Source organism: Anolis sagrei, chromosome 2 (assembly GCF_037176765.1).
Source record: "Anolis sagrei isolate rAnoSag1 chromosome 2, rAnoSag1.mat, whole genome shotgun sequence".
NCBI lineage: Eukaryota > Metazoa > Chordata > Lepidosauria > Squamata > Dactyloidae > Anolis > Anolis sagrei.
The window spans coordinates 70,460,048-70,481,801 of NC_090022.1; the positions used below are offsets into that span (position 1 = coordinate 70,460,048).

Here is a 21,754-nt window from a genome sequence, read left to right on the forward strand (position 1 = left end):
AGAGCAGAGATAAAGACATATAAACGCAGTCAGATCCTGCAGGACTTCTATATTAGGCAGAAGAGTTGAAATGACACGTTGCATCCTGTTGAGTGGATTTGCAGACCCAGACCACTCTACTTTTTCCACTACCTGAGATCCTTCCAATCCTAGATGAAGAGGGGTTTTCTCTGATTTACAAAAGGCCTCTATTTGATACAAGTGCTGATGGCAACATGATGTAAATCAATCAGGGGATCAAACTGAAGCACTTGGCATGTTCTCAGAAAAGACACTCTCACAAATGATGGAAGACATCTGTTACAACCCATGCTTTTCCTCACCTATTTGTAATCTACTGGGTTTTGTGAATGGCCAACAGAATATAAACAGGGGTTGTATTCCCATGTCTGATTTCTGGTTGAAGTTTCCAAAACGCTTAAATATGAGAGCAATTAAACCCTCGTATCCCAAGCATTAGAATAGGTTCAATCATATACAATACAATCCCCATATCAGAAAAAAATGTGGTTTCACTTCTCTATGGCATTTAGATAAGGGGAAAGAATGAGGATAGCTGCCTTAAATCCCAGGGAGAAAAGTTCACATAGATCACAGGCTCTCTTGAAAATATGGCTGCTCCCACTCACTGGAAATTCCTTCTGTTTTAATTGCTTTTAATTTTTATTATTAATATTATTAATTGTTTTGAAAGCTGCCTGGGGTCCCACTCTGGGATAAAGGCAGCATATAAATGCAATAAAACGAATGGTTGAATAGATAAATAAACAAATAAATAAATATGTTAACTTTTAATTCCTACAATTTTTACTCTTCCATTATAGTTTAGTGAGGGTCAGGCTGTTCTATCAGAAGAATTGATATCTTTAATGAATATTTCTCCTTTTCAGGCTCCTAAAACCCATTTTCTGCCTCCCTTTGGTCCTTGCAAACTCCTTCTCCTAAGGTATTGTTGTTGTTAGGGAAAATGCTCTAATAGGATTTATTTTCCTTGAATAATCTCTCTACAACCAACCCACAGAACATTATGGCCTGCATTTTGAAATGGGTCTTGAAATGGTTCAAAAGCCTTTGTGGTTTCCAAATCAGCATTGAAAATAGGGGTTATAGTGTCAGCTCCAGTTAATCGTCTTATTCCAACTAATTCCCATTCTTGAATAGTCTTCAGGAGCTGCTCCACATCGATCAGTTTCAGTAGTCTAACCAGGAGGTTACCAGCATGTAGTGCAACCCCTGTACAACCCCTGATGTGCAGGACCAGTATTTGTGGTTTCATATATCCATATCCCACAAAATGTCCTCTCTAGGCAATTTGTAGGTCCTCCAGCATGACTTTGTGATATTTCTGGGCAGGAAGTCCTTCATTTCAATGGATTTTGCTATTATCCATTTTTTCATGTATCCACACAAAGACCATGAATATATCCTGATTGGGGTTATACTAGACTGATGTCTGGCCCCATATATCCATCTTGTATACAAGGTGTGCAGAAAAAAATAATTTCTGAAACTTATTATCAGAACTTTTGGGAGCTGCAACTAAAATTGTATTGGCAGACACAGGTAAATATGGAGTAACAGTATAATTTTTTGGAGAAATGTTTAATATTAATGCAGACTTAGACAGATGGAACTGGGTAAGGCAAAGAAAAATTTGCTAATTTTTAATTAGAAAAATGGTAGCCACCTGTTACATTTCGCAACGGAACCAAGCCAGTAGTACAAATCCAAGCTATAATGATGTTCATGTTACAAAAGCAATCAAGAAGAAGCCTGCTATTTTCCCTATTCCCAGCCTATTTCGAGCCTATTATATCACAAGCCATAGTTCTATAAGCAAAGTTTGGAAAGAGGAAGCTTAATCCGTTGACTTTCTGCCTCTCACAGACTGCTGAGAGATAGAAAAACGGAAGAACAGTCAAATAATTCATCAGCCGTTGAAATGTGCACCCGAGTTAGGGCTGGCGTTGCTGCCATCCATGGCTCAGGCTTTCTGCTTCTTCCAGATGCTCTGCAGTAATGCTCATTATCTTCAAAGGGGAAAAATCCTCACTAATGAGGTTGTTAAAAATACAGACTACAAAAGAGGCAGGCAAGAGAGGAATCTCGCCATCCAATAGGCTCTTCCGAGTTGAGAGCCAGAACGCACTTCACAACTCGGGATGTGTCAAAGCCTTGCTGCATAATTAACATGCAGAAATAAATTTTAAGCAGAAAATTATATTCTATAACAGCAAGAAATCAGGCGGGGACTGCAAATGGCCCTTCAATGACTCCCCATAGACCCCAGGCAATGTCAAGGGCATCTGCCCTTAAGCTGCATGTTTAACTACAGAGGAAGCAGAAAATAGGAAAAATTCTTTCACACCTGCCAGGCTTGATTTCTGGATTATAAGTGTGATGTTGTAATTTACAATGCCTGCAGAATGGAACTTTGCAGAACTCCATGTAAAACTTCAGCCTCCTTAATACCTTGGCAATAATGCAGTCCTCTCTCCCTTCTTAATAGGTTGTGATTTTTTTTCCACTGCTATGGTTTGTAACTTAGGAAGACTGTGCTTGTAACAGCTGGGGAGGGAAACTATACAAAATCTTTTGTTTGAACAATCTGTGTAAGTAAAGCTAGTTGCCAGTTCGACTTGTTTAATAAGGTGTATTTATCTCTTGTCATCCACCAGTTGTTAACAGCTTCTCCCCAGGGAAGTACAGAATTGATATAAAATGCAGAATAAAATTGGCACTTGTCTCCTCCAGAGGAACCTATCCAGAGGCAAATTCCATTTCTATTCTGTATTAAGGTATTATTGTTCCATTTAAGAGAATTCTTTTGATGCCTATTAGTTTGCAAGGAAAATGAGGCCACCCCAAAATCAGAGGTCTTGAAAAAGGCAAGTAGACTCAAGAAAAGTTCCAAAATTCTTATGAGGGCAATATATTTTAATCAACCTTAGGTTCACAGTATACAATTCATGATAGATCTTTTAACTAAGCCAGGTGTTACAAAAATGCAAGTGGGGAAATGCATTGTGGTGAGACAGAATGGAGAAGCTGGACTAATGGATACTGAAGTTCTACCTGGTGCTGTGGGGCTTCTAGATTATACTTAGCCTGCTGAGTATGCTTGTGAATTTTGAGTGAATTGCTATTCATTTCTGCTTGCTAAATACCGGAAGCCCCCATATCTGTTTTCCAGCAACTCCTAAAAACAGGTGCACTGCTGAATGGGTGTTCTCATTTCGGATCTGAAAAAATGGCTCTTTCTGATTCATTGGTGGCAACTTGGGGCTGCCTTTCCCCTGGGAGTCTTTCCATTCTTCCCTTCAAGGAATTGCGGACCAACAAGATATGATGGGCTGCATGGTACCCACCCATGTGTTATGGCATACATTTTGTAGGGTGGTCTCCCCTTCATCAGATGCATGGAATGTTATTGTAAAGTGGAAGACATATGTGTATTGAGAAAGGGAGAGAGAATGTAATATTAGAAATGGTGATATTTAAATACTGGCAAGAGTAGATTTAAGTCTCCAAGAACCTTCAGATGGCACCTTCTGAATGCAGACTTCAGTGTGAAGATGTAGAGTTAGATTTTTTTTAAAAGTTCAATTCCTAGAATCTTAGTATTAACAGGGATCTCAAGAGCCATATAATCCAAACCCTTTCCCTGCAGGAATACACACCTAAAGCACTCCTGAAATGTGCCCATTCAACCTCTGTTTAAAAACATCTAAAGGAGAATTCCTACCCAAGTAGTCTATTTCATTATCAAACAGTTCCTCCAATAAAGACTTTCTTCCATAGTATAATCTTTTTTTTTATCATTTCAGTCTATGATTTGTTTTCTATTTTTTGGAACAGAAGAAAACAAGCTTGCTCCATCTTCTATATGGCATCAGATATTTTAAAAAGTCAGTCATGCCACCTCTCCGTTGTCTCTTCTCCAAGCTAATCAAACTAAGTTTCTGCAATCTTTTCTCATAAGACTTGGTTTTCAGTCTTAATCTTAGACTCCTTTCTCTGAACACATTCCAGCTTTTTGTTATCCTTCCCCAGACTTGGACACAGTGGCCGAGGGGAAATCTGCCCAAAGCAGAATAGAGTGGGACTGCTACTTCTCTTGATCCAAATATTGTACTCTTATTGATACAGTTTAGACTTGAATTGGCCTTTTTGGCCATCACATCATACCGTAGTCTCATATTTAATTTCATATGTGGTCTAAGAACATTTCTTGATCCATTTCAAATGCCCCACTGGTGTCAAGCCAGTTTTATGACCATCAGCCTGAATCTGATCCTATGGAAATGGCTTTGTTTCACAATGTCATCAGAGGTGTGCTATTATCAATGCTGTTTTGTGGGTGGTCTTAGTAATTATTTTACATTTCAGTTCAGCGCAGATGGGGGTTTCTGTATCAGTGGGGCAGCAAATCCATCCCAGGCTTTAGTCTGGCTTTTAAATGATGAACCAAGTTGCCAAACAAATTTTGAGGAAAAGGATGTTCAGCTTGGGTAGCCCTTTTAAAAGATGTGTGAAATGCCAAAACAGATTCATTACACCAGTGAGGTAGAAGGCATCACCTGGCTTTCCGTTAAAGCTGTAATACAATTATCACAGTCAGTGTTTCTCCCATTTCAATTTCCTTTGACCCTTACTGCTTACATTGCTCTCTTTACCCATTCATACACAAAAAAAATCTGACTCAGGATCACATTACTTCTGATGATGTGGAGGCTTCTTCTTTTGAGGCTTTTAAACAGAAGCTGGATGGCCATCTGCCAGGGGTGCTTTGAATGCAATTTTCCTGTTTCTTGGCAGGGGGTTGGACTGGATGGCCCATGAGATCTCTTCCAACTCTAGGATTCTTGCCTCTGCCCCCAGTTAGGGTTTTCCCCATGGGTCACTTGTACATCATCAAACTTCAGAGGCTAATCATATCTTGTGTGTGTGTTTTGGCTGCACCACAACTGACTTTAACACCTAGCATTGGAAACAGAGGGGATGGTAGTGTAAATCACAAGAGAAGTTGTCCATAGGCAAGAATAGTAAACAATGTTAATCTGAGCCATGTACTCCCAATAGCTACAGAGTGACCTGTAGAAGAAGGCAATGATTAATATGCTTGTCTTTTGAGAGATGCATTCACTTGCTCGGGGGAACATCCTTTCAAGCTCTTCCTTCACTGTCTCAGTGCCAATAAACAATATGTCCCAGAAGGGAACCTGATCCTGTTTTCATGGCACATGCATACGGAGAAGTGACACTTGTCCAGCCCAGCCAGTTAATGGTAACTGTTAAGACCAGTTCATCTTTAACTACGAGTCTCAGTCAGAATCAGACTGGAGATGTCAAAGTGTTCATTATGACATCAGAATTTACAAGGCCCGCCAAGGTTAGTCCACTAATAGAACTTCAGCTACTAGGAGCACATCCACTCCCTCAGATACATGATCATTTTCTGAAAGAAAAAAAATGTTAAACTGTTGGAAAAAATGTTGTGTAAGTTGCCATTTATATGTTTAGAACAATATGTCAATCATGCTTCTGAATTGTTCTGAGCCAGAGCTGTTTATTGCTGAGATCTCATGTTGGACACGTAGCTACGATGTTATGGCTATACTCCATCTCCTGATTCACCTCCCCAAACCTACCTCAAAATCCAGGCAACTGTACTAAAGGATGGTGTTCTGCAATGCTGGTAAGTAGGGTCCTAAAAGATTATGCCAACTCAGACCCCTTCCACCAGCAAGTGGCAATGTGACAACCAATAGGAAGGATCAACTGTGGTATACCACACTATGGCTCACTGGTGGGAAGGGTCTAGATGCATCAACCTTCTGCACCCCACTCACCAGCATAGCAGAAATCCATTTCTTGGTACTAATGCCTGATTTTAAAGTGTATTTGAGGTATTTCCGATCATGGCAATGGCGTGATAATCATAAATATAAATACTAAACAAGGTTGCAAACCTAGTTTGTAACATTATAGCTGGCTAACAGGATGCCAGCCACTGTGCAATGCTGATCCCATTGCCGCGTTGTTACACTCTGTTTCAGGTTGGTGTTTTCTTTACAAGCCAAATAAAAGCTGAGATGGCCTTCATTGGTGGATATCTTGGAGCAGTGAGGAAGTATTAACTACCTCCCTGCACAGTTATCCTGATGAGGTTTGCTATATTGTCTTGAAATAAAAGGCTTTGTCAAGTGGCATGTTGGGTGCCATTTACAGTTTGGCTCTAATGCTTAGAGCCAGCCACTTAGATACCTTTGAGAAAGAGTGCACCACCTGTGATCCTGTGGTCACATGAAGGAAGATCTCAGTCTGTTTGGCCAACCATGAGGCCCCTCAAATCAGCAGTATCTCTGTGTCTTTTCCCTGCCTTTTCCTTGCAGCCAGCTGATCAGATCATGGGTGCAAAAATGCTATTCCCTATTTCCAGATTGTTGAGGAATGTTAGAGACAAATGGCAATCTTAATCCAAGCTTGGAAAGTTACTTGTTGAATAGTAGCCATGCTGCTTTGCAGATTCAGGGAACTATAGTCTAGAAAAATAGACTCTGTGGCCAACATTTAGCGATCCCATGTCCAAGTAGGCTGTGTTCCTGTTGTCAGTAGAATATGTGCTTGTATACATGGTCACTCTGCAGCACCAGAGGCAGATCTCAGGGTCAAAATACAGTAGTTATTTGTTCCTGGTTTGAGGAACTACAGAAATTGAAGACTATAACATCACAAACCAATTTCTGAAGAAAAATCAGTTTTCTGACCAGATGAGGAATAGTCATGAACTAAAGATGGGGTGAGAAGATACTTCTGATGGAATTAAAGCACTGGCAGTATCTGCTTTGCAACTGTGCTTCCATCAAAAGAAATCTTTTAAAACAATACCACTGAAAGTGGGAGGTCCATGGATCAATACTGGACCCAATTTCCAGAAAAGCAACAAATAATAATTGCAGGTCCCTCAGCGCAGATGGCTTAGAAAGCACTGCCTGTTGTGATCCTTCCTCTATTGCATTTCCTTCTCCCTAACTTAAGCTTCTCAAACATGTACATTTTTTCCAGTTAGATTAATGATGTTAGCTGTGATTCTTGGGTGGCATATTTTACAATGTCTCCTCAAATGTATCTCCTCGGAGCTAGGAGGCATGCAAATAATTACCTGCAAGTTTCATATATTATCAAGTTATCTGGTAATTATGTTAGCCTTAGAATGTCCACATGTGGGATTAGAAAATGTAATAAATTTTAAATCTAATAGAAATGGAATTATAGGCTGCTAAAGCCAGGAGCCAACAGATACTGAACATGTGTAATGAATTTGCATATTAGATATAAATTCAACTGTCTAACCAAATTGGGAATATATGAAGATTTCAGGGATAAGTTATACCTCTAAAAGTGGGTCATTCAATTTTTCTCTTCTTTTGATGTAAAACTTTGTTGGTATATGAAACTCAAACATGAACACTGTGGTCTCTGTGCACTGTAGTAGCATTAGTCATTGGCCAGCATCTCCCAGAAGTGGGTGGGATGTTTCTTTAACCACCACCAGGACCTCGGTCCTGGACAATACTGAAATTAAAGATTACTGTGTTGGATTCTCTGGACAAGGAGCTTGATTTAATGCAGATCTCTCAAGATCTCCCATTCCAAATGTCAAAAGGTCACCTTTAAAACACACACACTGTTCACAAAGAGAGGACGTCTTTGGAAGTGCAGGGAGTTTCAGTCCCTGCTAAGCAGTAAACAGCATACATCTGGAACTAAGTGGAAGTATGTTGGACAGGCTTTTTCAGAAGGTTTAGAAATCACCTCTTTTAGAACACAAGTATATCACCTGGTCAGATGCTCCTCTATCTTCTTACTCATTAGACAACTGACAATCTCCTTGAGTCATAGAGTTGGAAGAGACCACAAGGGCCATGTGGCCTACCTTCGAGACCGCATCTCCCTCTATGAACCGGCACAGGCTTTGAGATTTGTCAGGGAGGCCCTTCTCAGTCCCACCACCGTCTCAAGCACAGCTGGTAGGGATGAGAGAGAGGACCTTCTTGGTAGTGGCCCCCTGGCTCTGGAAGCTCTCCCTAGAGAGACTTGGTTAGCCCCCATTCTCCAAGCCTTTTGGTCTAGTTTAAAAACAGATTTTTTGACAGGCCTTCAACCTTGTGTAGTTTATGGCCAAATTGGAAGACTAGGCAATTGCTCACTCTGGCACTTGGATTGTTAATTGAAGATAGCCAGTTTTATTCTCAGGTTCTACTGCATTTTTTAAATTCTTAAAAATTTACTTGATGTGGTTTTATGTGCATTGTTATTTGTAGAATGATGTGTTGTTTTATATGCTTATGTATTATCGATTTTATATGTAGTGATTTTGTGAGCTGCCCCAAGTCCCTTCAGGGAGATTGTGGCAGGGTAGAAATAAATAAATAAATAAATAAATATTATTATTATTATTATAGTTGAAACCCCTTCCCTTGCAGGAATACACAATTAAAGCACTTTTGACAGATGGCCATCCAGTCTCTGTTTAAAAATCTCCAGAAAAGAAAGCTTCACCACAGTCTGAGGCATCTCACACTTCCTCTCTCCATATATTTGTGTATATGTGTGTATGCATTCATGCAAAATCATCAGACACTTAATGATAACAATAATTTGAATGCATGGGGTTCAGTGTTTTTCATTAAGGAGCAATGAAATGACTTGAGTGTTGGATTAGAACTCCAGGAGAACAGAGTTCAAAGCCACACTCCACCATGGAAATGCATTGGGTAATCTTAGGGGAAATCACACTCTCCCGGTCTCAGAGGCATTGGCTAACCTCCTCTAATCAAAACTTGACAAGAAAACCCTGTAATAGAGTCATCTTAAGTCAGAGTTACCTTAAAGACACAACATGGGACATTATCCCATTCCCTACCCCAGCCGGTTAAAAAACAGTTCTAATCCATTGAACTAACAAAAAGTGACAGAGCCATCCCATGATGTAGGGGACTTCCTGTCAGTGCCCTTCACAATTCATTAGGGAAACATCAGAAACAGTCTTTAAAATAGGAGTGGGGAGAAGATGGCATGGGATCATCCCAGGAGTACAGGAACCAGGATATTCCATTAGAAAAGACCCCAAAATACATGGGATGAGAGCTGACGAAATCACCCACATTGAATCGTATTGTTGCCGTGTGCAAATGGGCTGTCCTGTGTGTAGTCTCCTATTGAGCAGTGAGTCCCTGGTACTAATGGAACTGCCTGATCCTTACACAGTAATTTGTTTAAAAGTAAGAAATAGTGCTACTTTAGAAGATCACTAGGGGTTTTTTTTTGCCTTTAATGTTTAATCTTCCATAGTGTTGAAGATACACACGATTTTTTAAATAAAAAATTGCTCGTGGGATAAGGATGAAAACTTATAGTAACAGCTAAACCAGCAAATTCAGACAACATGTGATAAGCTATGAATAATGGAACATAGTGATTTGCAATGTTACAGGACTGCACACCATGCTTAAATAATGCTACTCCCCCCACCCAACTATGGGATAAGGTCCATAGGCTTTCACTTTGTTTTCCAATCCCTTCCCTTCTTTTTTATAGGGTAAGATCTGTCCACCTAAAAAAAAACCTGACGTTACCCCTAATCCAGATGAAGCTCCAAGTGCAGCTCCAAGTGCAGCTCCAAGTGCAGCTCCAAGTGCAGAAGATGACCAACAAATTAAGGTACACACAATGCTTTTCATCTAGTCAATTATAAAATTATAAAATTATGTAAATACGCTCTGTCTTGCTATCTGACTGTCCTTTTAAATGTGCACACATATTTCAACCGCTCTCTCAGACAATCGTTTTAAATTTTCATACACAGAAATGCAAACGTGCAAACTGATGTTTCTCTAGTAGGCATTTGGTAAGCATAATGAGTCCTTCCCCCCTCCTCTCAGAAAACCCAGCTTCCAAACCCAGATATTGCTCAAAACAGTATACTCTCCCAGATCTTATTGGTTTCCAGGAAAGGGGGCGCATGGAAATGAACATATAATCAAAAGTAAAATTCGCAATTGCTCATTCATAGAGGATTTTAATAACACAGAGGAACTGCAAAGGCAATCTAGTCCAATCTTTGCCATGCAGGAATACATAACTAACACATTCCTGGGAGAATGGAATGCAATCTCTGCTTGCTCTTGTTGTGTGCCTTCAAGTCATTTCCAAACTTTGGCAACTCTTGTCACAAGGTTTTCCTGCCAAGTTTTTTTTCCAGAAGAGATTTGTCCTTGCCTTCCACTGAGGTCACTCAGTAGATTGCCATGGCCAAGCAGGGATTCAAAGCCTATTCTCCAAAGCCCTAATCCAATGTTCAGATCACTACAGTATATTTATTTATTTCGGACATTTATATCCCGTCCTATCTCGACTTCCTCAGGGTGGCTAACAACCACTACACCATGGTGCCCACAACAAAAGCATAAATATACAATTTAAATAAAAACAATATAAAACATTATAAAATCATTCAATCTATTGCCAATTTAAGTCATCATGCTAAAAGCAGTCCGTCAAGTCCATTAAGTCAATTAAAGCCGTTGCTTTGCCAGCAAGTCAGCACAGCCTGCAAAGGCCTGATCCCATAGCCAGGATTTCACTTGTTTCCAAAAGGCCAGGAGTGATGGAGCAGATCTAATTTCACTTGGGAGGGAGTTCCACAGCCGAGGGGCCACCACAGAAAAGGCCCTGTCCCTTGTCCCCACCAAACGTGATTGCGATGATGGGGAGACAACTATGATCTTAGGTGGATCGTAGCAAGAGATACGTTCAGACAAGTAAACTGAGCCAGAACCGTTTACTTTATATTGGCCCACAATTTCTGTTTAGAAGCCTCTGAAGGACAGTCCACCATGTTCCAAGACACTCTATGCCATGATTGAACAGTTCTAACTATCAGCAAATTATTGTAATTTGTATTCATTGCTTTGTGTCTAAGGACCATCTACTAGGGCCATATGAGTCAGTTTGGGGGTGAATAGATTCTGTGGTGTCTACAGGATGTACAGAGTTAAATCATTCTAAAATGGGAAAAAGCCAGTTAATGTGGTTTTGTCCAACATTTAAAATGTTACCAGATGCTCAGGAGTTTCTCTAGAGCTCTGGAACTTGACTACATTTTAGGCCAGTATGAACCATTGAGCCACTTCCTATTCAGAAGCTGCTGCAACTGTTCATACCACTATCATGCCTTCCTCAGGCCTAGGAACATGGGGTGGCAATTACTTTTCTCTGTGGTTCTGACCTTAGCCATCAACACTGGACACAGAAACTGTCATTGCTTGATGCCTGTAGTGATGATAGCCAGAGGGACAAAACAACAAAATCACACGCACACACACACACACACACACACACACTGCTCTCTTGTACTGTATCATCACGACAGGAGCTGAGTGGTGACCACCACCATTTTCATGGCTAAGGTGAAAGGAACAGGGGCAAAGTAAAGATGGCCATCTCATGATGTTAACTGGTTTCTCTGCTGCTGGGCTGTGCAGATGCTATTAAGCTGCTTGGCTAGCTTAGGGTTGGCTGTGCGGACTTCGGGCCCTTCCACACAGCCATGTAACCCAGAATATCAAGGCACATAATCCACAGTATCAGCTTTGAACTGAGTTATCTGAGTTTACACTGCCAGATAATCCAGTTCATTGTGGATGTTATACAGCTGTGTGGAAGGGGCCTAGGAGTCACTGATCCAGAGGTATCCCACTCCACATCAGCATCACTGTTTGTGACATATCTAGGTGCTCACCTAGAGCAGCAGAAAACATGTTTTCTCTGTCTTCTACACTGCATCCCTTCCAATATTTAAAAATGGCTATTATATCACCTTGCAGTTTTGAAACTAAACACACTCAAATCATAAGCCATTCCTCATAAGGCTTGATTTCTAGAACTTTCCCATCTTTGTTTTCTTTCTCTGAATATGTTCCACTTTGTCACTATCAACTGTGAAGGCTAAATGAGGCACATATTTCAAGTGAGGTCTGATCAAATCAGAATCGAGTGGGGGACTGTTGCTTTCCTCAATCTGGACACTACCTTTGATGCAGTCTGGAATTGCACTGCCCTTTCTTGCTGATGTTGTTTTCTCCTTTTGCTCTTTCTCTTTCCCAGTTTTTTCTTATTGTTAAACTATCTAGTAAGTCTGATTTCATTGTGTATTTCAGTTTTTCTGACTTTCCCACAGTAAATACTGGCTTTGTATTTATTTGTGTTCTCCCTTTTGTTAATTTTTTCTTATTTCATTTCATGTATCCTTTTCATACAATGGCACTCCTACTCTTTGCTGTTTAGTCTATTTCCTCTGTTACTACTTTCAAGTGATGACATTCACAAATTACCAGGTTATTGTGATTTGAACAACCTCCACAGAAGAAAGAAAAAACAGGAAAGCACAATTGTTTTTCTTTTACTTTGAGAATGTTTGGTTGCCAAACCTAGGTTTTGGAGGTATTCTGTTTATAACCAGAATCATCCAAGCCATAGTATTTCCGAGTTGCTGGCAGTCAAGACAGGAAGAAAACATACTAATTTGAAAAAATGGTGCTGGAGAAAGGTTCTATGTATATTATGGATTGCGAAAAAGAGAAATAAACGACTGTAGAATGAATCAAGGCAAGAGTAGAATGAACTCTCCCTAGAAGCCATTATGATGAAACCAAGACTGCCACAATTTGGCCATATTGTGAGAAGACATGACTCACTAGAGAATACAATAATGCTTAGTAAGGAATAAAACAATAGATAAGCATGGAAGATCACATTCTAGGTTGATAGACTCAATCATTGAAACCACCATCTTGAGTCTGCAAGACTTGAGATCTGTTGCTGACTTGGAGGTCTCTCATTCATAGGGTCACCATAACTTAACAGCAGTTTACAACAATTAATCACGATAGTTTAGCAGATATCTAAAAAAGCAAAGGAATACCATAGGTCTTATTGCAAATGAAGCCTGATCTCTCATGGGAAACAAAGGAAATTAAATTGAGGCTGTTCAACAAACTAGAAGGGAGAATGCAGTAAGGAAAGAAGGAGAGTGCATTATATATCGATCTAGGAAGCTATGGGTTTAAGTTTGGAAGACCTGAGCAAGTCAGTTGACAACAAATCCTCTTGGAGGTTTCTCATTTGTAGGGATACGATAAGTCAAAGTCAAATGAATGACAAATAACCACTGTTTGTAAGTGTTATGGGCTGATTTTCAAATTGTTTTAAATGTACTGTTTATACATATACATTTTATCATCTTTAATACAATGTTTCTGAATTGAAGATTATTATATACAATTTGATATAAGCTATATGTGCTTATAGATAATACTGTGATGGTTTAGTTTATGTCTTGTTTACATCTTGTTACTACACCTTCTTTTAATATTCTTTGAAGGTCATATAAAAATTTCCAGGCAGAAATGTGTTGGCCTTATTTGAAAAATAATACCTCTTGAGGCTTTGGGCCCTTCCACACTGCCAGCCATATAACCCAGAATATCAAGGCAGATAATCCACAATATCTGCTTTGAACTGGGTTAACTGAGTCCACACTGATATAACCCAGTTCATGGAATTTTATCCTAATATGTGGAAGGGGCCTTTGTCACTCTTTTACATCTGCTCTTAATGTTATCTATATAAATAAAAATGTAATGTTCGTTTGTGGGATTAACAGAACTCAAAAACCACTGGACGAATTGACACTTAAGAACCCAATGTATCTCCTTCACTCAAAAAAATGATTTTGTCATTTGGGAGTTGTAGTTGCTGGGATTTATAGTTCACCTACAATCAAAGAGCATTCTGAACCCCACCGACAATAGAATTGAACCAAACTTGGCACACAGTTCTCCAATGACCAACAGAAAATACTGGAAGGGTTTGGTGGCAGTGTCCTTTGGTTTTGGAGTTGTAGTTCACCTACATCCAGAGATCACTGTGGACTCAAACAATGATGGATCTGCACCAAACTCTACACAAATACTCAATCTGCCCAAATGTGAAAACTGGTGGAGTTTGGGGAAAATAGAGTCTTGACATTGGGGAGTTGTAGTTGCTGGGATTTATAGTTCACCTACAATCACAGAGCATTCCGAACCCCACCAACGATAGAATTGGACCAAACCTCCCACACAGAACCCCCATGTGGGCCACAGCAACACATGGCAGGGGACGGCTAGTCTAGAATAATAGAATCACAGATTCATAGAGTTGGGAGAGATCTTGTGGGCCATCCAGTCCAACCCTGCTAAGAAGCAGAAAAATCACATTCAAATGATAATTCAAAATCCCATCTGACTCTTGTCGTCAAGCCATACTTTCCAAATTACTTCCTTCCTTGCCTGCATGTGAATGTCTTGTTCAATGTCTCACTTAATTTCATGGAATTTAGCTACTGAAATTCAGAGATGGTATATTTAATGTCTGGGTCCTTTTCTCCAAAATAGCTGCTGTTAAGCATATTTGCCTTGCATTGGTTATGTGCTAACACTCATTCTCAACTTGGACAACATTGCATTTCTGTTGTAGGTGCATTTGCATGCAATGTAATCACTTTGGAGTATTCAGCAGAGATATTGTAATTACAGTCTCTACTGGTTTATAGCTTGATAACAGTCTGATTGACAGACTCCACCAGGTGTACTGATGGAAATGCTTTGCTCTGAAAAGCATTGCTAGTCAGGGCTAGTCGAAGGAGGCACTTTTGGCTGCCTCCAACAGAGCAGTAAATGGTGTCTCCTCCTCCACTCCAAGTCAAGTTGTGTAGTGCTCAACACCAGCTAAGGGCCCTTCCAGACAGGCTCTATGTCCCAGGATCTAATCCCAGGTTTTCTGTTTTAATCTGAATTATATGAGTCCACACTGCCAGATAATCTGGGATAAACAGAAAACCTGGGATCAGATCCTGGGATATAGGGCCTGTCTGGAAGGGCCTTAAGTTATTTTTGCACAAAGGATACAAAATTCCACAAGTGCCTTTCTCCAGCTCTGGAAACAAAAATGCAATACAGGTTGAGTATTCCTTATCCTTATTCCTTATTCCAAAGTTGAAGTACTTTGGCCACATCATGAGGAGACAGGAAAGCTTAGAGAAGACAATGACGCTAGGGAAAATGGAAGGAAAAAGAAAGAGGGGCCAACAAAGGGAAAGATGGGTGAATGGTATCCTTGAAGTGACTGGCTTGAAGTGACTGGCTTGACTCTGAAGGAGCTGGGGGAGGTGATGGCCGACAGGGAGCTCTGGTGTGGGCTGCTCCATGAGGTCATGTAGAGTCGGAAACGACTGAACAAATGAACAACAACAATTCCTTATCCAAAATACTTTGGAAAAGAAGTGTTTTGAGTTTCAGAATTTTGGAATGTACATAATGAGATGTCTTGGAAATGGGACCTAATTTTAAATATAAAATTCATGTCTGCTTCATTTACACCTTTTACACATAGCCCTGAGGTATTTTCATTCACAACATTTTTTTGCATGAAACAACACTTGTATGTATATATGGAACCATAAGAAAGCAAACATGTCACTAGCTCAGTCATCCTTATGGACAATTTTTGTTTCTGGAGTACTTTAGATTTCAGAATTCTGGACAAGAGATCTCAACTTGTAATAAATAATAATTTAAGCTCCTTCTGTAACATGGAAAACCTGGCTGTCTATGGGGGTCCTAACAGAGCCAGCACTGCTACTAGAAGCTCTCTCAGCTACCACCTAGGCATAAGCTGTGACTATCTGATGATGCTCTGCTAGGATAAGCAACTGGTTGTCTCGACACCAAGGCCATTTAAATTGCTATCACACCTAATAGCAAAGAAAAACAGGTAGTTCTATCCATAGCAACCACACCAATTTCACGACGTGGTCTACTGCAAGTTGCAGAACCCCTTCCAGGTCCTGGATACTTCCTTGCATGTATTTACATTGGTGTAGCTCCAGTTATGCCAGCATAAGTCACCTAGATGATGACTGTGATGGTGATGGTCACGACAATGAAAAAGATCCTCTTTGTTTATATATTGCTTTTCCCACGAAGCTCCAAGTGGCTTACACATTACAATAAGGCAAACATAGTTAAAGCATGCAAAAGATTAAAATGGAATTACCACCAACGTGTTTTAAAACATGCAATTAAAAATCAGCTAAAAGTGATTTGCCTCCTATCAAAAGGACTGGAGGCTATTCCAGCCTTCTTACCCTGGACCTAAGCCTAACATTCTGGTCGCAGGTTGCTTCATTCTGTAGCCAGCACCAGACTCATCTGCACCAACCTTCATTTTTATGTTCCTTTTGGCTCCATGCTGCTGACACTATTCATTCTGTATTTAAAAGGTGTATTGCGCTCATATTCATTTAGTGGGATTGCATTGTAGAAAGCCTTGTTGTCAAACTAGAAATGCCCTGGACTTTGCTTGTACAACAGTGATGCGTACATTGCAGTTTGCATGGGGCTCCTCCCCTCACATTTTTTGTGGATGATGGAGAATGTCATAATACCATTACTCTGACCAGATATGTCATCCATTCCCCAAACAAGTGTGGCAGTCCTCATATAGGCATTCACACACACTGCTGAAGTAATTAGTTTGTTACATTCTCAGAAGCATTGCTTAAACACTAGCAATTTCTCTTTTACTGTCTCACATGCTCTCTTGTATTAAATGTGCCTCATGCCAGCTATGGCAGGTTGAGATATTGCTTTCTTCAGATGTTGTCTTGTTCCATGTGCTTCAGAAGATACATCATCTTCCAGGGTTTTCAGCCTGTCTTTGGAATTTTCTGCAGCATGGTTTTTATCTGAACCATCTTTTAGCAAAAATATCACTTTTGCTATAGGGTCCATTTTGTCCCTAACCAAATAATAATGTGTTGAACCTCTACAAGTGCCCCATTGCAGACCCTATGCACAAGGCAGTAATGCAGCCTTTCCCTTCAAATTCATTTCTGATGAAATATTGGTGTCCCTCAATAGTTTCATTTCGTTTTAGATAGCTTTCTATTTGCAGTGGCTGCCAGGATAGGATATATGTTCGTATTTGGATTGGTGTATTCCTGTCGACCCTATTTCCCAAGAGATGGAGCACAAGCTTTACTTTTCTGTTTTGGTCAACTCCTTACACAGTCAAGGCTGTACATAACTTGAATTCTTCCTTCCACTGACATGGCCACTGAGGTTGCTGAGAGATCAAACCAGACAAAATATATTGCCTGGTTTTGGAAGAGAAGTTTCCTGAAGTGATGAAAGATGTCTGCGATTTTTCTCCCTTCATTCTTTTGTATATGCTTTGTGATTGATCGTTGGAAGCTAAATATGGCCTTAATTTTCAAGTTAAGTTGTTCAAGCATAGCTCCTTTACTAAATTATGTTGTGGGAGGAAAATTAATTATTTGGAGACAGTCTGCATTGCCCTCACTAACTACTTTGATTATGTGCATGCAATCTAGAGTTCTTCCTGACTTAAGGTTTTCAACCTCTATATTTTGGACAAGCCACACTTCAGTCACTGTCACCATGTTCACGGTGTAAATAGAAACCTGTAGCAAAAAGTTAGACCTACAACTTTAGCTTATAATCAATTCACTTTTTTAATAAATAAGGCCCTATCAATATTGCTATGTAGACTCATACTGAGTCTGTATTGAACTGCATTATATGTGTCTACACCAGGCAGGGGCAAACTTTGGCCCTCCAGGTGTTTTGTACTCCAACTCCTACAATTACTAACAGCTGGTAGGCTGTAAGTAATTGTTGGAGTTGAAGTCCACAACACCTGGAAGATCAAAGTTTGCCCATGACTGGTCTACACTGATTGCATAATATGGCAATTAAAACTTTGCACAATTAAAACTTGTGCACCAGCTACGCCCATGCCTTGAGACGCCAGACTTAGCCACAGTAGTCCACGCCTTAGTCACATCCAGTTTGGACTACAGCAATGCTCTCTACATGGGGCTACCTTTGAAGATAGTTCAGAAGCTTCCATTGGTACAGAGATTGGTAGCCAGATTACTAACTGGAGCTCCATACAGGGAGAGGAATACTCTCATGTAACGGCAGCTCCGCTGGCTGCTGGTCTGTTTCTGGGTTAGATACAAAGTGTAGGTTATTACCTTTAAAGCCCTAAACGGTTAGGGTTCAGGCTATTTGAAACACCACATCTCCCCCTCGGGCACTGCAATCAGTGGAGGAGACCCTACTCTCGGGCCCACCCTTTCTCAAGTACGGCTGGTGGGAATGAGAGGAGGGGCCTTCTCCGTGATTACCCCCATCTCTGGAATGCCCTCCTTAAAGAGATAAAAATGGCCCCTTCCCTCCTCTCCTTCAAAAAACAATTAAAAGCCCACTTATACTCTCCAGCATATGGAGAGGAGGATTAGAGAAATACAGTCAGCTAATACACCTCCGACCAGATATTATCACTGTAATCTGACCCTAGAGGGTCACCCAGCACCTCAGGAAGATGGCTTAATCTATCTTTCTCAATGAAAGATGTGAAGTCTCCCGTTGTGCACCACAAGCTATTTTCAGGGGGTTTGGGGCACCTTTGTTGGAACATGTAACAAATCAGTCTGTGTGTAAAAAAACATGCACAAAGCCGATTGGTTAGGCTATGCCCGGGGAGCAAGCTGAGCCTGGGACTTTTGGATATTGTTACAATTTTCAGGCTTGAGTTATGCAGGTGCCTGCAGAGAAGCAGAGATATTTGGTCTGGAGTGTGCTTTTGCTTCATGGGCTGGAGGAAGGAGTTTATCCACATGGCAAAGAAAGACCATTTCAAACCTCTTAAAAAGGACATTATGTGAGTCAATGCAAATGATCACATAATTGTATATATGTTGTTCTGTATTATGATGAGTAAATTACTTGTTCTTTATTGATAATCTGCGTGGCATATTTCTTTCTCTGGCAAGGCAGTGTGTGGACAGTGTGTGGACGTGGTTTATTTTACATTATGCCACAACTTTCACCACAGAGCCTTCCCAGGAAGTACTTTTCCAGTGTGTGACAGGAGCCGGCGAGCTCTGTGGTAAAACTGCAAAAAAAAAAAAAAAACCAACCTGTCATCACTGCTGATTTATAGCCTGTGTGAAGAGGTCCTTGGATTCTTGTTGGAGCTCAATATCTGATTTGTTCTAAGGCTCATTTATTTTTTTAAGCAGTCCATGCCATCTATAGAACTCGCCTCTAACCACATTTCAAATAAGTTAATGTTCTTCTACCTATCAGCTTACTTTTTTACTGGTCAGCTTTCATGTCCATTCATAGAAATGAGAAATACTATGCCTGGATGAGTCTGTCTTTGCTACATTTTTAAAAATTGAAGATCTAGTTCCTTCATAGCTACCCTTCCAGGTCTCAGTCTTCTTCTCATTTCTTAACTACAGTTTGATGAATGACTGAGCCAAGCTACAGGAAATATGTAATTATTTCTGGTTATTTCAGGCTGCTGTTAACATTCAAAAATGGTGGCGTGGCTTACTGGTTCGGCGTAGCCTGAAGTTAGCCGCAAACTGTGCATTGATAATCCAGAGATGGTGGCGCAAGACACTGCACCATGCACAGGAGAAGAGAAGGATAAAGGCCTTGGTGATGTACATTTGGCCTGAGAAGTCTACTGTTCTCTTACAGTCATTGTTCAGGATGTGGCTTATGAAAACAAGATACAAGAAGTATCAAAAGGCGGCCCATGTCATCCAAAACCACTGGCGGAATTACTGCTTTGTGAAAGCATCCAGCATTTATTCTCTCAACAACCTGGCACATGAAGGCATAGATTTGAACATTGAAATTGTTGTTGGGTAAAACAAACCCATGGAAAAGGTGGAAAAGACTGCTCTTGGGCAACAGCAGCTAGAATAAATCGATACTTTAAAACATATTGGTGCTATTGCTCCCCTGCTTCTATGGATGGACCATCCCTATGACGTTGCCTCAAAGTCATGGTGATCATTCGCTAGCTTTTGACAAGAGAATGTTAATAGTCCAACATGGCCAGGAAATGTCTCTTTACTGAGTATTATGATTAGAAGTTGGTCCCTTAATATGGAGCCTCTCACGAATGTTTGGATCAGCCTGGAGAGAATGAGCTTGTGTGAATTATACCTTAAGGCAGAGAGGGAAAGGTTAGAGAGGAGGAGAATTGTGAGCTAAAGACTGGAGACATCTGGAATGCAAGGTGTCCCTCCCTGGAGCTCTGGTGGGAAATTTTGAATCCACTCCTTGGCAGAACTGTGATTGTACCTTACCTCCACATGCCCATATTTATAAATAAACCAAATAATATAAAAGTTCTGTGATTCCCCAGTTATAATCCCATGAAAGAAACCAAATTGTGATTGTTATATGCCTGGAAGTTTTAACGGTTTAGAGCAGTGTGGAGTGCATAAAATACTCTCCCTCTGTCTCTAATGTATCTTCAGTTAACTAGTAGAGGTCAAGGCCACCATTCCAAGAGATGGGTGAAATCAGTACACAAAGGTGAATTCAGTACCAGTTCTGCTCTTGAGTCCCATTCTTGAGCAAACAAAATTGCTATCATTTTATCATGGCCAGAACATCACAAAGGGAAGATCAATGCATAACTTCCTTCTAGTCATTAGATGTAGTCCTAGGAACTTTTCAATATTGTTCTGCACTGGTTGTATTTCCTCTGCTTTGGCATAAGTTCCAATGTCAAAATATACCAGAAGAATGTTTTTAAAAAATATCAGGATCTGAATGTAAATTGAAGACAATATAGCTATGAGACCTGCTACTAATGGATTCTGGAAACAGACATGGTTGCATACAGAAAAAGAGTCTCTGCTGGATTGCTTTAAATTACCATACATACTTATGTATTAGATGACCTCGTGTATAAGTCAGGAGCAGGTTTTGAGGCCAAAATTATGTATTATTATATGACCCATGAATAGGTTGAGAGTCATTCCACAGTAAGAAGCAAGTTGTCTCAGGGAACCCCCCACCCCTACCCAACCCAGCTACAGGTCTGACAACAGGCTATATTAAATTAGTTGTGTGCTGTAGACGTTCACTTCCTTTTTTCCTCCCAAGGAAGCCAGTGCTATGTAGTGGTTTGAGCATTTGACTACAACTCTGGAAATTAGTGGTTGGTTCCCTGCTCAGTCTTGGAAAGCCTTTGGAAAAGTTGTATACTCTCAGCTCCAGAAAACCTGTGATTGTTTTGCCTTAGGTTGTCCATAAGTCAGAAATAACTTGAACACACAACAACAGCATCAACACCAACACCAACAAAAACAACAACAACAAGCGTATGGGTGTCTGATCTGGACTGAACTCATGATGCGGGAAAAGGGAGATATAATCCCCCCTCAGCCATTCCAGCTCCATTTATCCCAATCCATAGGTTATAAAAGAGAAGTGCAAATAGTTTGTGCCATTTGTGCTTTTATTAACCCCTTTCAGGCCCCATCTACACTGCCATATAATAGCTACATTGAACAGCATTATATGGCAGTGTAAGACTCATATAATGCAATTCAGTGCAGTTAAACTGCATTATAAAGCTGCATTACATGGCAAAGTAGATTGGGCTTCATAAAGTGTGGGTGTATGGAAGAAACCTATTGGGAGAGAGGATTAAACCTCTTATTAATGTATAGTGGCCCTAATGCCAATTGGGACTTTGTGTTATTGCTTTGGGAATGGAGCAAAAAGTTACTGTTAGCAACATGACA

The 21,754-nt window shown here is 40.3% G+C and overlaps 2 protein-coding genes across 2 annotated transcripts in view; one reads left to right on the top strand and one right to left on the bottom strand.

Moving 5' to 3' along the window:
- The window catches only part of GRM2 (glutamate metabotropic receptor 2), a 135,364-nt gene that overhangs the window by 36,800 nt on the left and 76,810 nt on the right, over positions 1–21,754 (bottom strand). The gene's annotated exons all lie outside the window — the stretch shown is intronic.
- LOC132767454 (IQ domain-containing protein F2-like) lies at positions 8,766–19,875 on the top strand. Its single transcript, XM_060762472.2, has 3 exons — positions 8,766–8,780; positions 9,604–9,726; positions 19,500–19,875. Exons 1-3 carry the CDS (start codon positions 8,766–8,768, stop codon positions 19,857–19,859), a joined length of 498 nt encoding a protein of 165 aa, XP_060618455.2. The 3' UTR covers positions 19,860–19,875.